This window comes from Cervus canadensis, chromosome 31 (genome assembly GCF_019320065.1).
Source record: "Cervus canadensis isolate Bull #8, Minnesota chromosome 31, ASM1932006v1, whole genome shotgun sequence".
NCBI classification, from domain to species: Eukaryota; Metazoa; Chordata; class Mammalia; order Artiodactyla; family Cervidae; genus Cervus; species Cervus canadensis.
Genome location: NC_057416.1, coordinates 404,709 through 421,017, shown reverse-complemented (window position 1 = coordinate 421,017; position 16,309 = coordinate 404,709). Strand labels below are relative to the sequence as shown.

General features: G+C 39.0%; 1 protein-coding gene and 1 pseudogene across 1 annotated transcript; one reads left to right on the top strand and one right to left on the bottom strand.

The window, feature by feature from the left end:
* The first annotated feature begins 6,686 nt into the window (after positions 1-6,686).
* LOC122432556 (olfactory receptor 4X2-like) lies at positions 6,687-7,646 on the top strand. Its single transcript, XM_043454569.1, has one exon. It carries the CDS (start codon positions 6,711-6,713, stop codon positions 7,638-7,640), a length of 930 nt encoding a protein of 309 aa, XP_043310504.1. The 5' UTR covers positions 6,687-6,710; the 3' UTR covers positions 7,641-7,646.
* A 4,623-nt stretch (positions 7,647-12,269) lies between these two features.
* LOC122432593 lies at positions 12,270-13,235 on the bottom strand (annotated as a pseudogene).
* Between the last annotated feature and the right edge of the window lie 3,074 nt (positions 13,236-16,309).

The following is a 16,309-nucleotide window of genomic DNA, read 5'->3' as shown; positions in this document are numbered from 1 at the left end:
TAAAATTCATCAATAGTTTTAATGCCAGTCCAGCTGGCTTATTTTTAATAGACAAACTGATTCTAAATTATATAGAAATTGTTAAAAAAAATCTTAAATTAGCCAAAACAATTTTGAGAGAGAAGAAAAATAACTGAATGATTTACACTATCTAATTTTAAGAGTTAGTAAGAAACTACAGTACTCAAAACAATAAATTTAGTTACACTAAGCAACACATTTTCAATATGGGTGAAATAGCCTTATATTGGAAGAAGACTAGGACACCCATAGCTAAAGAGATGTCAAAGTTTCAAAGGAGAGGGTTTGCCTCATTTCAAATCTTCAAAGGATTGCCTGAGTCTCCTGTTAGGGGCTAATGTAGCTCGTGGCTGTAATTGAAGCCAATGCTCATTTACCACTTTGAACATTCTAGAACCCTTAAGAAGTATGCTAAATCTACTCTGCCTCTGCTTTATAAGTGAAACATGAGTGTAAATGATAGTGCATCTGTTTACAACATGCTGCTGCTGCTAAGTCACTTCAGTTGTGTCCAACTCTGTGCTATCCTGTGGACTGTTGCCTGCCAGGCTTCCTCTGTCCATGTTATTCTCCAGGCAGGAATACTAGAGAGGGTTGCCATGCCTACTCCAGGGGAATCTTCCCAACCCAGGGATCACGCCCATGTCTCTTATATCTCTTGCATTGACAGGCAGGTTCTTTGCCGTTAGTGCCACCTGGTAAGCATGGTTTACTAAATATTTTAAGCCCACTGTTGAGATCTACTGCTCAGAAAAAATAAATGAAAATAAAGAAAAGAAGAGAAAATGATTTCTTTCAAAGTATGATTACTTATTGACAATGCACCAGGTCACCCAAGAGTTCTAATGGAGATATACCACAAGATTTGTGCTGTTTTATGCCTGCTAACACAACAGAGCAATCACATTCCCCATCCATTCTGCAGCATATAGATCAAGCTATCATTTCAACTTTCAGATGTTATTATTTTAAATATATGTTTTGTAAATCTATGGCTGTTGTAGTTAGTGATTTCTTTGATGTATCTGGACAAAGGAAATTGAAAGCTTCCAGAATGGATTCATTGTTCTGGATGTCATTAAGAACATTCATGATACATTTGGAAGATGTAAAAATACTAACATTAACTGGATTTGGGAAAAATTGTATCCAAACCTTCATGAATGTCTTTGGGGAGTTAAAATTTCAGTGGAGAGAGTAGCTTCAGATATAGTGGAAATAGTAAGAGAACTCAATTAGAAGTAGAGACTGAAGATATGACTGAATTGCTGCGATCTCAGGATAAAACTTTAATGGATGAAGACTTGCTTCTTGTGGATATGCAAAGCAAGAAGTTTCTTCAGATGGAATCATTCCTAGTGAAAATGTGCAGATTGTTGACATGACAACAAAGGATTTAGAATATTGCATAAACTTAGTTGGTAAAGCAGTGGCTGCGTTTGAGAGCATTGATTCCAACTTTCAGAGATCTGCTGTGGGTAAAATGCTGTGGAACAGGGTTACTTGCCACAGGCAAATCATTTGCAACAATGTCAATTATGTGGCAAACTTCATTGCTGCATTTTAAGAAATTGTCACCACAACCCAAATCTCCAGCAGCTGCCACCCTGATCAGTAAGCAGTCATTAACAGTGAGGCAATACCCTTCACCAGCAAAATTATTATAACACACTGAAGGGTAGATAATAATTAGTATCTTAATAAAAAATATATGCATTTTTAGACATAATGTTGCTGCATGCTTAATAGCCTGCAATATCATATAAATATAACTTTTATATGCACTGGGAAACCAAAAAAAAATGTGTAATTTGCTTTATGATGCCATTCACTTATTGAAGTGGTCTGGAACAAAGCCTGCAATATATTTTAGGTATGCTTGTTTTGAATTTTATGCTCCCAAATAGGGAGATGAATTGTGATATTTGGTTATTTTCAAGCACATAAGTTTTGTGGACTAAGTGGGATTTATATAGAGCAATCATATTCCCCAGGGTGCCTGGAATATTTGGTCCAATTCCACTATTAGAAAAAAAAAAAGCAGAAACAAAACAAGAAAGCTCATGGCAAAATGACATGGAGCCAGAGTGAATACATGTGGATTCAGCCATTTCTAAGTTCCCTCTGAGTCCTAACAGCCCATGCTTTGGCGACTTTAAGTACAGAAGCAAAAAGAGGATGTTTGAAAAAAGAGGAGGTCAAAGGAAGTTTTTTTTTTTTTTCATTTATTTTTATTAGTTGGAGGCTAATTACTTCACAACATTGCAGTGGGTTTTGTCATAGTTTTGACCTCCTTGTTTCTCAGACTACAGATGAGAGGATTTAACATGGGGATGACCACCATCTAAAACACAAACACCACTTTGTCTTGGTCCATTGAGTAGCTGGAACTGGGGCCCAGATACATGAATAGGATTGTGCCAAAGAAGATGGTGACCACCATCATGTGGGATACGCAGGTGGAGAAGGCTTTGTGTCTCCCCTCAGCAGAGTGTATCCTCAAGATGCCAGTGAGGACGTAGAGATAGGAAATGAGAATAGTCAGGAGGCAGCTCAGTTCACTAAAACTGGCAAAGGCAAAAATGACAAATTCATTGACATGTGTGTCAGAACAAGTGAGTTTCAGGAGGGGTTGAGAACAGTGTAGAGATTCCTTAAAAAACTAGAAATAGAAGTGGCATATGACCCAGCAATCTCACTGCTGGGCATACACACTGAGGAAACCAGAATTGAAAGAGACACATGTACCCCAGTGTTCATCACAGTGCTCTGTTTATAATAGCCAGGACATGGAAGCAACCTAGATGTCCATCAGCAGACTAATGGATAAGAATGCAGTGGTACATATACACAATGGAATATTACCCAGCCATTAAAAAGAATACATTTGAATCAATTCTCAAGAGGTGGATGAAACTGGAGCCTCTTATACAGAGTGAAGTAAGCCAGAAAGGAAAACAACAATATAATATACTAACGCATATATATGGAATTTAGAAAGATGGTAATGATAACCCTGTATGTGAGACATCAAAAGAGACACAGATGTATAGAACAGTCTTTTGGACTCTGTGGGAGAGAACAAGGGTGGGATGATTTGGGAGAATGACATTGAAACATGTATATTATCATATGTGAAACGAATCACCAGTCCAGATTCGATGCATGATACAGGGTTCTCAGGGCTGGTGCACTGGGATGACCCAGAGGGATGGGATGGGGAGGAAAGTGGGAGGGGGATTCAGGATGGGGAATACATATACACCTGTGGCAGATTCATGTCAATGTATGGCAAAACCAATATCATATTGTAAAGTAAAAAAAAAGAAACAAAGAAAGAAAAGAAAATAGCATTAACCTTTTCTGAAAATTTATAACTTTCAATGAGCAAATAGTCTCATCCACAAGTATTTTAACAAAAGAATTTTCCTGTAATGCACATTCATAGACTAACTTTAAAAATTCATCTTCCTTAGATGTATTAAATTGAATCCTTCAACAGAGAAAATATTTTGTCTTACAGCCTTCCACAGAAACTCAGTGATGAGATGTACAGAATGAATGTAGATTTTCTCAAATATCTGGACCTTTTATTTAATTATTTGCTAATCTTCCTAGTATTTTTTAAAATATAATGGATAATGATAAAAATGTTAATGGCTAACTCAGAATTTGACACTCTCAAAAGCAATTATTAGGTTGGCCAAAAAGTTCGTTTGGGTTTTTTTACATGACATCTTATGTTAAAACCTGTAAAATAATTTAAAATATATGATCATAATAGTCTCCTAATCACTAGTTGAAACTTGGCATTTTTGTTTCAACTTTAATTTTAATCAGGCTAAATTAATGACAATTATGTTTAGGACTGGGAGAGAGCACATTGATCTTACAATGTGTTATTATGCCATTGGAAAACTATTCATGGCAGAAAATTGATACAGATGAGGTCAAGCAGGGTAATAAACTCACATGTAGTGTTTTCAAACCAACATCCAGTTTAATACTGACAAATATTACTTTGGAAAAAATTTGTTTCCTTCTGAGAAGAGTGTCTCAATAGCAGTCGTATTGTGATTTTGGCTCAGATAGCCTTTGTTGTGGTGATAGGGGGATGTCTTCTGCATTGTAGGATGTTTCTTAGCATCTCTGGCCTCTTCCCATTAAATGCCAGGAACAGCCTCCTTCCTACAAAGGTAGGAAATGAAAACAATGTCTCCAGATGTTGCCAAATATCCTTTGGGGGCAAAATCTCCCACGGTTGAGAACAACTGTTCTGTAGCCTCACCTTCATCCACACCAAAGGTCAGGAGGAGTGCTGTCTCAGTTTCTGATGTTTGTGGCCCATAATTCCTTGAGCCCAGTGTTTGACTGTGTGGATCACAGCAAACTGTAGTAAATTCTGAAAGAGATGGAAATACCAGAGCACCTGACTTTCTTCCTGAGAAATCTGTATGCAGGTCAAGAAGCAACAGTTAGAACTGGACATGGAACAACAGACTGATTTCAAATTGGAAAATGAGTACATCATTGTCTGTCTATTGTCACCTTGCTTATTTAACTTATATGCAGAGTACCTCATGAGAAACACTGGGCTGGATGAAGCACAAGCTGGAATCAAGATTGTTGGGAGAAATATTAATAACCTCAGGTATATAGATGATGCCACCCTTATGGCAGAAAGCAAAGAAGAACTAAAGAGACTCTTGATGAAAGTGAAAGAGGAGAGTGAAAATGTTGGCTTAAAACTCAACATTCATAAAACTAAGATCATTGCATCTAGTTGCAGCTCTTCATGGCAAATAGATGGGAAAACAATGGAAACAGTTACAGGTTTTATTTTGGGGGGCTTCAAAATCACTACAGATGGTGACTGCAGACATGAATTTGAAAGATGCTTGCTCCTTGGAAGAAAAGTTATGGCCAACCTAGACAGCAGAGACATTACTTTACCAACAAAGTTCTGTCTAGTCAAAGCTATGGTTTTTTCCATATGTATGGATATGAGAGTTGGACCATAAAGAAGGCTGAGCACCAAAGAATTGATGCTTTTGAACTTTGGTGTTGGAGAAGACTCTTGAGAGTCTTTTGGACAGCAAGAAGATCCTACCAGTCAATCCTCAGGGAAATCAGTCCTGAATATTCACTGGAAGGACTGACACTGAAGCTGAAACTCCAATACTTTGGCTACCTGATGCAAAGAACCAACTCATTGGAAAAGACCCTGATGCTGGGAAAGACTGAAGGCAGGAGGAGAAGGGGACAACAGAGGATGAGATTGATGGATGGCATCACTGACATGATGGACATGAATTTGAGTAAGCTCCGGCAGTTAGTGATGGAGAGGGAAGCCTGGCATGCTGCAGTCCATGGGGTCGCGAAGTGTCAGACATGACTGAGAGATTGAACTGAACTGATCTGATCCTTGGGATGGTGTCATTTCACATAGAACCTTGACTGAGTTCATGATAAGAAAGAGCTGGATCTAATTGCCCTCAGAACAGCATAGAGCCCCATAGCCTAAGTGCTCTGTGAACACTGGGTAAAATTAATTTAATATATTCCCTATTGATTTCTGAAGTTATGTTACCTACAATAAAGTTTGAGAGGTTGGTATCCAGGTCCTTCTTCCCATGAGGTAGGTGCCTGATTAGGAAGGAGAAAGACATGGCTCTCTGGGGACCAATCTTCTCTCATTTGATCATCACATACACCCTCCACCTCTAGTATCTCTCAGCAGAGTGAACACAAAGCTTAGCTGACAGAATTCTTATTCCTCTGTGGAACATCTGAGAGGCAAGTCCACTGTGTTCTTGTTTTTAATCCGGTGGAATGGACTCGCTGGCTTAGTGTCAGCATTCCTAAGATTGCATGGAGAGCAGATCCTCCATCTGGCAACACCTAAAATGTGTGAGCTCTGGCGCATAACTTGACCTTAATGCTTGGAGATTGAAAACTGTATGTGCTCAGAGCACTATTGTACTCTCTGGGATCAGAACAGATAAAAGGAACAGTAGTGAGACAGCAAAGTCCCAGGAATGGTAGGGTGAGTTTTGTTTTGTGAGCATGTGATGATTATAACTTCACTTTGAAAGTAAAGGGAATGCTACCAGAAAGCTTGTGGAGTTTCACAAAGTGCTCTCACATTGGCCTGGTCTTTGCCTGAAACAAGCATTGTGCTAGACATGGGATTCATGGATGGAAAGATGTGGTCTTGGTCTTTGGTGACCTTTGTTCTTTCAGTATTTGCTGATCTTCTGTGATGTACCAAATACTGTGCTAAGTAGGCTAGGATGATATATATGCACTCTTCCTTCATCCTACATTCACTGAGTGTAATTTTGTGCAGGTGCTTCAGTTAGCACTGGAGATAGAGTGGTAGCAAGAAATAACATCTTCTCTAGAAAGTTCAGTTTCATGGGCCAGATGGTCACATAGAACAAATACAGTTCAATGTGTAAAGTGCTGTATTTCCAAAATGTCCTAGGAGAAGAGGGTCACTGACTGTAATAGCCTGTGGATTGCAGAGATGGATTTCCTATTTCTGAGAACACTTTTAGGTTGCAGAATCTGAATGGTAGCATTTCAGGTATACAGATGACTATTATATAATTCAGCTGCTAAAGGAAGAATTCTTTTGTATTATTTTGGATCACACACCCAAATTACTGCCTCCTGGTGGCTATGTCATGGCTAAAACACACAATGTTACAGAATTTATTTTCTTGGGACTTTCTTCCAATCCAGAGGTGCAGAAGGTTTGCTTTGTGATATTTCTGCTCTTGTATATAGCCATTGTCTTGGGGAATTTCCTCATTGTCCTCACTGTCATGACCAGCAGAAGCCTTGGCTCCCCCATGTACTTCTTCCTGAGCTATCTGTCCTTTGTGGAGATCTGCTACGCCTCGACTACAACGCCCAAACTCATCTCAGATCTGCTGGCTGAAAGGAAAGCCATATCTCTATGGGGCTGCATGACACAGCTTTCCTTTCTCCACTTCTTTGCTGGAACTGAGATTTTCCTGCTCACTGTGATGGCCTATGACCGCTATGTGGCCATCTGCAAGCCCCTCAACTACACCACCATCATGAACCAGCAGGTGTGTGCCTTCCTGGTGGGAGCAGCATGGATATGGGGATTAGTGCATTCCTTGGCCCAAATCCTTCTCATCTTCCATTTGCCCTTCTGTGGCCCCAATGTAATTGACCACTATTTCTGTGATGTGCTTCCCCTCATGAAACTTGCCTGCTCTGACACCTTCCTCACTGGTCTTCTGATTGTTGCCAATGGGGGGACCCTGTCTGTGATCAGCTTCATCGTCCTCTTAGCCTCCTATGTGGTCATCTTGCTCCATGTGAGGACTCGAAGCTCTGAGGGTCGGCGCAAGGCCCTGTCCACCTGTGGGTCCCACATCACTGTGGTCACCTTGTTCTTTGTGCCCTGCATCTTCATCTATCTGAGACCTTCTACCACCCTGTCTGTGGACAAGATGGTCGCTGTGTTCTACACGGTGATCACCCCACTCCTCAACCCTGTCATCTACTCCCTGAGAAATGCTGAAGTGAAGAAGGCCATGAAGAGGCTGTGGGTCAGGACAATGAAACTAGAACAGAAATAGAGATCGAGTCTTGGAATTAATACCCATCACCACACATAGTTACATATATCAATCTTGTGGAAATCCACTTTTTTTTTATTTTTATTGTGCCACATGGCTTGTGAGATCTTGGTTCCTGGACCAGGGACTGAACTCACATCCTCGGAAGGAAAACTAGGAGCCCTAACTATAGGACAGCTAGGAAATTCCTCTTATTTTGTTAAAATACATCCAGCAACTCTGTGCCTTTTGATTGGAGAGTTCAATTCATTTACCCTTATAGTAATCATTGAAATGTAAAGACCTAATATTCCTATTTGACTGTTTTCTGTTGGTTTTGTATTGATGGTTGATCCTTTTTGCTGCCTACATTTGTGAATTGGTGACCTTGCATGGTGTTATGCTGTGATTTCCTTGCCTTTATCCTTTGTGAATCTACTGTTGGTTGGGCTTGTGGTTTAGGTAACCATGAGGCTTACCTAAAACATAGTGACACAATCTACTTTATACTGATACTGATAGCAACTTAATTCAATTACATACATTTTACCCTTTTATATCCCCTACATGCCTTTAATGTTACAATATACCTCTTCTTAAGTTGTATATTCTTTCATAAATTATAGTTGTTAGGGCTATTTTGACACTCATCTTTTTTAACTTTTATACTGTAGTTAAGTAGTTAGCACACCATCTATTATAGTATTACATTTTCAGAATTTGACTATACATTTTCTTTATTCAGTGTGTGGTATAGGAAACAGTGGCAGATTTTATATTCTTGGGCTCTAAAATCACTGCAGACAGTGAGTGCTGCCATGAAATTACAAGATGCTTGCTCCTTGGAAGAAAACCTATGACAAACCTAGAAAGCATATTAAAAAGTGGAGACATCACTTTGCCCACAGATGTCCATATAGTCAAAGCTATGGTTTTTCCAGTAGTCATGTATGTATGTGAGAGTTGGACCATAAAGAAGGCCAAGCACCAAAGAAATGATGCTTTTGAATTTTGCTGGAGAAGACTCTTGAGATTTCCTTGGACTGCAAGGAGGTCAAACCAGTAAAACTTTAAGGAAATCAATCCTGAATATTCATTGGAAGGACTAATGCTGAAGCTGAAGCTCCAATACTTTGGCCACATGATGTGAAGAGCTGCCTCATTGGAAAAGACCTTGATGCTGGGAAAGATGGAGGGAAGGAGGGAAAAGTGGGTGACAGAGGATGAGATGGTTGGGTGGCATGACCAACTCAACGAGCATGAGTTTGAGTAAATTCTGGGAGTTAGTGAAGGATGATGCAGCTTGATGCAGTCCATGGTGTCACTTAGAGTCAGACAATATTAGTGACTAAACAACAGTAGTTTCCATGTATTTTCAGATTACTAATCAATATTTCTTTATTTTAGCTTAAAGAAATTTCAGCACTCCTTGTAAGGTAGGTCTGTTGTTAAGACATTAAGTTGTGTCCAACTCTTGCAACCCCAAGGACTGTGGCCCACCAGGCTCCTCTGTCCATGTGATTTCCCAGGCAAGAATACTGGAGTGGGTTGTCATTTCCTTCTCCAGGGGATCTTCCTGAACCAGGGACTGAACTTGCATCTCCTCCTGGGCAGGCGGATTCTTTACCACTGAGCCACCTGAGAAGCCTCAATGTAGGTCTAGCGGTATTGAAGTTCCTTAACGGTTTCTCTGAATGTCTTTTTTTCTGCCTTAATTCTGAATGATAGCTTTTCTTGATAGAGTGTTTGTGTCAGCAATTTCTTTCTTTCAATAATTTGCAAATATCATTTCAGTCTTTCCAGGCCTCTAAGGTTTCTGCTGAGAAATCTGCTTTTAATCTAGTGGAGGTTTCTTTGCAGACTTAAAACTTCTTCCCTCTTCTGCTTTAAAGATTCTCTCTTTGTGTTTGACTTTTACAATTTTATTATAAAGTGTCTTGAGAAGATCATTTTTAATTAATATAATGGGTAATCTTTTACCTTCGTGACTTGATTGCCCAAATCTCTCCCTGTGTTAGAGAGTCTGCTTTAATTATTTTTTTAAATAAACTGTCTGACCCCTTCTCTGTCTCTTCTCCTCTGGAATGACAATGATTTTGATATTCTTTATATGGTCTCCTATATATCACATAGGACTTCTTCATTCTTTTTCATTAATAATTTTCTATTCAGCATTGTTATTCCAATGTTTCTCTTCTCTGTCTATTGATTATTTTCTTCAATTTGATCTGTTGATGATGTTCTCTATTGTATTTTCTATCCATTGAATTCTTCAGAAATTTAGCCCCAGAATTTGTTTGCTTCTTTTGTATTATCTGTAATGTTAGTCAATTTTAAAGCCTTTACAGTTACAGTGAGAGCTAACCTGATAATAAAATCTTAAGAACATTAGAAATGCAATGCTGGCATCAACTTAGGTTCAAATTCCTGGTTGAGAACTCTCCTGAAAACAAGTTTCTGAAGTCTTCCCTAGAAATCGCAAATTCTATACAGAGATTGACCTCTTGGTCTCTCCAACTGAGCTCTCCCTTTTTCTCTTTCTTCTAGAGGATGGGGATGGAATAAAAGGATTCATTATCAGTGAGAGCTTCTGAAATAAGTGCTGCTCAAACTTTCCTGATAGCTCAGCTGGTAAAGAATCCACCTGCAATTTGCAGGAGACTCCAGTTCAATTCCTGGGTTGGAAAGATCCACTGGAGAAGGGATAGGCTACCCACTCCAGTATTCTTGGGCTTCCTTGGTGGTTCAGCTGATAAAGAATCCACCTGCAATGTGGGAGACATGGGTTCGATCCCTGGGTTGGGAAGATCCCCTGGAGGAGGGAACTGGCTACCTACTCCAATATTCTGGCCTGGAGAATTCCATGAACTGTACAGTCCACGGGGAGACAAAGAGTCAGGCACGACTGAGTGACTTTCACTTTCAAGCATCTCATAGCTGATCCCACCGGCTCTCCCTTTTGTCACTATAGAGATAATTAAGTGTAGTTTAATCCCAGAATAGGGAGTTGGTGAGGGACTAGCTCTCAGTATTCAGAGAACTGCCTGTTGCTTGTGATGACACATTTTGCAGTGAAATGAGGTTGGGATGGACGTTTGGTCTCCCTGCCATCCTGGTTAGTGAATAACAGTAGCAGTGCTCTTGGGCTCCTCTGTTAGGAACCACTGTCCCCAGAATAGTTTATGCTCTTGTGGAATCTCTGAAAGTTGAAACGAAATCTGGGCAATTTTTGTTAATTTTTAGCTGACTCAGTTTTCTGCTTGAAGTCATTTTTATCTGCACAATTTAAGGAAGCATGTAATGTTATTTTCTTATTTGCTGTTGTTAGTTGCAATGTTGTGTCTGACTCTTTGCGGCCCCCCGGACTGTAGCCCACCAAGCTCTTCTGTCTGTGGGATTTCCCAGGCAAGAACACTGGAGTGAGTTGCCAAGTCTTCCTTCTCCAGGGTGTCTTCCCAACCCAGGGATCGAACCTGTGTCTCCTGCTTGGCAGGCAGATTCTTTACTACTTAACCACCTGGGAAATTTTTTTTTTTTCTATTAGAGGTGAAAAAAATAGATAGGTGAAACAATCTGCTAACATTTACTGGTATAATTAATGTTGGATTTGATAAGAGAATCCAACAAGAATCCAACAAGAGAAGCCTATTTGGTCCAAAGCAGTTATTCTGACTATTTTTGAATCTCTTAGAATTTCATTATGTACATTGCATGGATTCTTTACTCTAGCTCAGATTTATGATTTTGTGCTGTTCCATGACAGCTCCATGACTTGTTCTTAAATCACTGGAAATTTCCTATAACCACTATTTTGTCTTCAGAATCTTCTTTTCCTTTGTCTGTGTCTAAAACCAGACTTTAATATATACATATTTTCTTCCTTAGCTCTATGGACTTTATCAATTATGTTTATTTTATGCCATCCAATTCTGTTTCTAATTATTTTTGTAAACTCTTGTATACTCCAGGGAATGATGAAATGTAATTTTCAAAATGCATTTTTGTGCACAAATGTTAAATTTTTGGGATTGTGATAAGTAAAAATTTCTTTTTATTGCTGTGTTTATTTTATTTATAAACCTCTCAAACCTAGAAAGATCAGAAAAAGTGTATAAATGTGCTTTTTGAAAACTTATTTCCTACTTACTGTTCTGTCCTTTTTTCATGTGTATTTTCCCTCTTTTAAAATAAAATTTCATTCTAGCTATGGTTCTGGGTATAACGACTGTTCAAGAATATTGCTGTTGATCTGTTTCATACCCACAGTCAGGGCAACATTATGACTTTTGTGGACCCATGGTACTTTCATTCTCTTGGGCCCTCTCCTCCATCAAAATGTTAAAAATTATCTTTTCTGACTGCATTGCTATACAGATGACTGTAGTGTAAGCTGCATTTAGATTATACTAATTTATTTCTTTCTGTTGTAAATGCAGTTAAAACATTTCATGGCCTCCTAAGACTATTGTGGGCTCTCAGCACTGTGTCTACTATGCATTCTGAATATCAACCCTGGCTTATAATGTATGAGCCCCTAAAAATTGATCCAGACAGGAGAATCATTCCAGTTCAATCAATTAAGAAGGGGAGAAAATTTCTATAATCACTAGATTTTTTTTTCTTTTTTTGCCTGAATACTCCACATAAGGTTTATTCATCATCAGTTTTCATTACTTGTCCCCAGAGTTTCTTCATGACATTTTTCACTTCTGCATTTCTCAGGGTGTAGATTAAAGGATTCAACATAGGAGTTACTATGGTGCAAAACACAGTCACAGCTTTGTCAATGGGGAAGGAGGTCGTGGGTCTTAGGTAGAGGAACAAACAAGGTACAAAGAATGAGATGACAACTGTGACATGAGAGGCACAGGTGGAAAGGGGTTTGTGATGCCCTTCAGAGCTTTGAGTCCTCAGGGAGCTCAGGATGACAATGTAGGAAGCAACCAGCATTGAAAAAAAATTAGCAAACACAGTGACCCACTGTTGGCAGAAATCAGGGGCCCCAGAGTAGGCAAGACTGTGTAGGCAAGCTCCAGGAGAGGTATTAAATCACACATAAAATGGTCAGTGACTTTGGGGCCACAGAGTGGTAACTGAACCATGAAAAAAATCTGGATCCCTCCATGGAGAAACCCTAAAGCCCCAGCCATTCCAACCAGGAAAGCACACACAGGTCAGTTATGACTGTCATGTAGTGCAGGGACTTACAGATGGCTACAAAGCAGTCATAGGCCATGACAATCAACAAGACAATCTCGGCTCCAGCAAAGAAATGTTCAGCAAAGACCTGAGTCATGCAGCCACTGAAGGAAATGGTGTTCTTTCCAGAGATCAAGTCAAAGATCAACTTGGGTGCTGTGGAGGAAATGTAGAAACCATCTATCATGGACAAATAAGACAGAAAAATGTACATGGGAGAACTGAGGGCTGGTGTAGTGAAGATGGTGACTGAGATGAGCTGGTTACCTGCCAGTGTAATCAAGTAGATGACCAAAAGCACAGCAAATAAAAGCAGACTCCTGTAGTAGTAGGCACTCCTATAGTAGACACCCCTGTAGTAGGCATTCCTGGATTCTGGGTCAGGCCCAGCAGGATGAATTCTGTTATGTTGCTCATCCTTTCCATCAGTTCATCTTGAATTGTTATTAGCACATGGTTGATCTGGAAAGATCACACTATTTCTGAGTGATGACATTTTAAATTTGATAGAAAATATCTCATCGTCTCTTTAGCCCAGGTCCCTGCGACTGGTGGAGCTACTCCTTTCACTTACCTCTGATATTTTACAGATGGTTGTAAAGAAGAATGGGAGGAGCTTAAATCTTTCCTGATTCATATTAATTTAAATATATCATGACAATACCTTACATATACCACAATAAAAGGGAGATATTTTTTATGAATATTGTCCTGCAGGTTAACTTCTAAACGTTCCTTTTAGCTCTGAAGTTCTCACAGATAGCTTTCTTTTAGTTTGGGGGACAAATTTCATTAACAGTTCTTTATAAAGTTATATTAATGCTTGTCTATCAGAATGAATATTCATAGGTATATGGACACAATATTTTAAAAATCAACTTTGTATCAGACATGAAAAATACCAATCAAACCTTACTCTATAACAACTGTGTTCTGTGACCTGTTATTCCTTTCTTTCACATTAATGCACATGCACACGCAGACAGAGCTGCAGATGGAGTTTTTGTACCTCAAAATGCCAAGAAACTCTCTTTATAATAGCTCTTTGAGCAGCATTCACTCAACAGCCCCAGATGTTATATCTGGCTCAACAAGAGAGTTATACTCACTCTTTCTACATCTTTGAATGTGAACTTGTAAGTGGTGCAAAATTCCCTGAAAAGTTCTCAATATTTCTGAAATGAGCTTTCTGTGTAGTTGTTCTTTCATCACATATAAAATAATGCTTGGATTAGCTATATTACCTTATTCACATTTTGCTATAAAATTATGTAAGTCATGAAGTTTTCCTGAGTTTCCCATGGACCAGACAGAAATGTTAGGACCACCTGAGATAATACAATTTCTCCCTTTGGAATAAGTTCTATCAATTAAGATAAATTTGAAATTTTCTTTACTAACTGGTAAAAATATTGAATATATATAAGAATACATCCTTTTCTTGGGGAGTGAGCCTGTATATAGGTTTTCAAGATTTATTACACATTGCTGTAACCAAGATCATTAGCTATTTTCTTCATTATCTTTCTTTTTCTCTTCTTTCCCTAATCCTTGCCAAAAACATAATCACATTTTTTTTCCCACAACAATTTCTGGGCACAGAAGTCAGCATCATGATCTCTGAGCTTCAGTAAAGATGAGGAAAGATAGCTTATAGTTTTCAGGAAAGCTTATGCCTGAGCTATTTTTCTCTCTTCATGACTCCAACAATGGTGACTATGGCCAATCATTCTTCAAAGATTTAATTCAGAAATCCTGACTTCAGTGTGGTGACATGGAAGTCATGAAAAACAGAAATAATTTTTAATAATTACAGAGATCTTCAGAATCAGTCTACTTAGTGAGACATAAATGTTAAACCCAATCTTGTAAAAATGACTTTATTGGTTCTCAACAGAATCTTGCCTGGGAACATTCCAGACAGTATTTTCTATTGACATTTTCACATCATTGTGTCCAAAGTCATTTTTAGAGAGAAAGATTAAGTTTCAATTTACAGAATCTAACTACAAATATTATTTCAGTGAAATGAAATTGGCTATTTTAACCTTCTTAAATTTTGGGAAAAGAATTAGCTATCACTAACTTGGATCAGTTGGTTGTGGATTCTTCAGTTTTTAGGTTAAACCCAGACATCAGTTTCTTCCCACCAGGCATTTGCCTTGCAGCTGCAAATAGACTGTAAGCTAACAAGGAGGACAGTGGAATTCTTATGTCTCTAGACAACTCTCCCATTTTCTGGATTTACTCAAAAAACAAGCTGTTTAAGTTGGGAAACTTTGATATCTTTCCGATTTAATTTTAACTCACTTTCTGGGCTTATTGTGAGATTATAGATGCATCTTCAAAACATATATTATTCAAATATATGCATCAAATTATTCAAATTTGATTCTTACAATTAAGAAAAACTTGTATATGAAATTGTGGAATGTATATGAAAGTGAAAGTGTTAGTCGCTTAGTCGTGTTTGACTCTTTGCGACCCATGCATGTAGCCCAGCAGGCTCCTCCATCCATGGGATTCTCCAGACAAGAATCCTGGAGTGGGTTGCCATTTCCTCCTCCAGGGGATCTTCCCGACCCAAGGATCAAACTCCTTCTATTCCTGATTTAAGCCCTTCTTCTAACTCATACTGACCTTGACAGCAGTGTCTCCCAAACAGACCTTCACCTTGTTCATGCATGGCTCTGTGGCTGTTATTTACTTCAAGGTCCTTGTTTGTTGTTCTTTCTTCATTGACTCTAGAGAAATGTTTAAATAGACTTTCAAAAAACTCAGGGTTTGATAATACATTGACCTCTCAAGTCCTCAGAGGATTATTGGCCCTGTAGGAATCTTTTCTGAATCATCAGCCAAGGACATTTTTTTTTTTTTTTGGTCCTGTTTGACTCCCACAAACAATATTAGAGACCAGCCTTAGGAATGCAGTTGAGCTTTGGTTAAGCATATGCTTCTGGCTATGGGCTTCTCTGGTAGCTCAGGCGGTAAAGAACCTGCCTGCAATGCAGGAGACCTGGTTTGATCTCTGGGTTTGGAAGATCCCCTGGAGAAGGGAATGTCTACCCACTCCAGTATTCTTGCCTGGAAAATCCCATGGACAGAGGTGACTCGTGGGCAACAGTCTATGAGGTCACAGAGTCAGACATAACTGACTCACACACACACACACACATATACACACACTTCTGACTATAGTTTAGGATGATACTTAGGTAAGGTAAGTGAAAATCTTGATATTAGGATTTTGTTGCTCATTTTGATGTTGGTGACCTTGCCAAAGGATATATGGGGTGGTTTTAGACATAGGGCAGAATTCAGAGGCTGGATTTCTCTCTGAAAACATGAGTGTTTGGTACAATATGGTTACCCTGAGAGTAGATATGCCAGTCTTTAAAATTATGGGCCAGATTACCCTCGGACATCGTGACATGTTTATTAGTGACTGACCGAGGAGACTTAAATAGCAGGTTCCCAACTCCCAGACATCG

Coding starts and splice junctions, on each gene's coding strand:
- LOC122432556 (XM_043454569.1), top strand. CDS start 6,711: ATGGCTAAAACACACAATGTTACAGAATTTATTTTCTTGGGACTTTCT.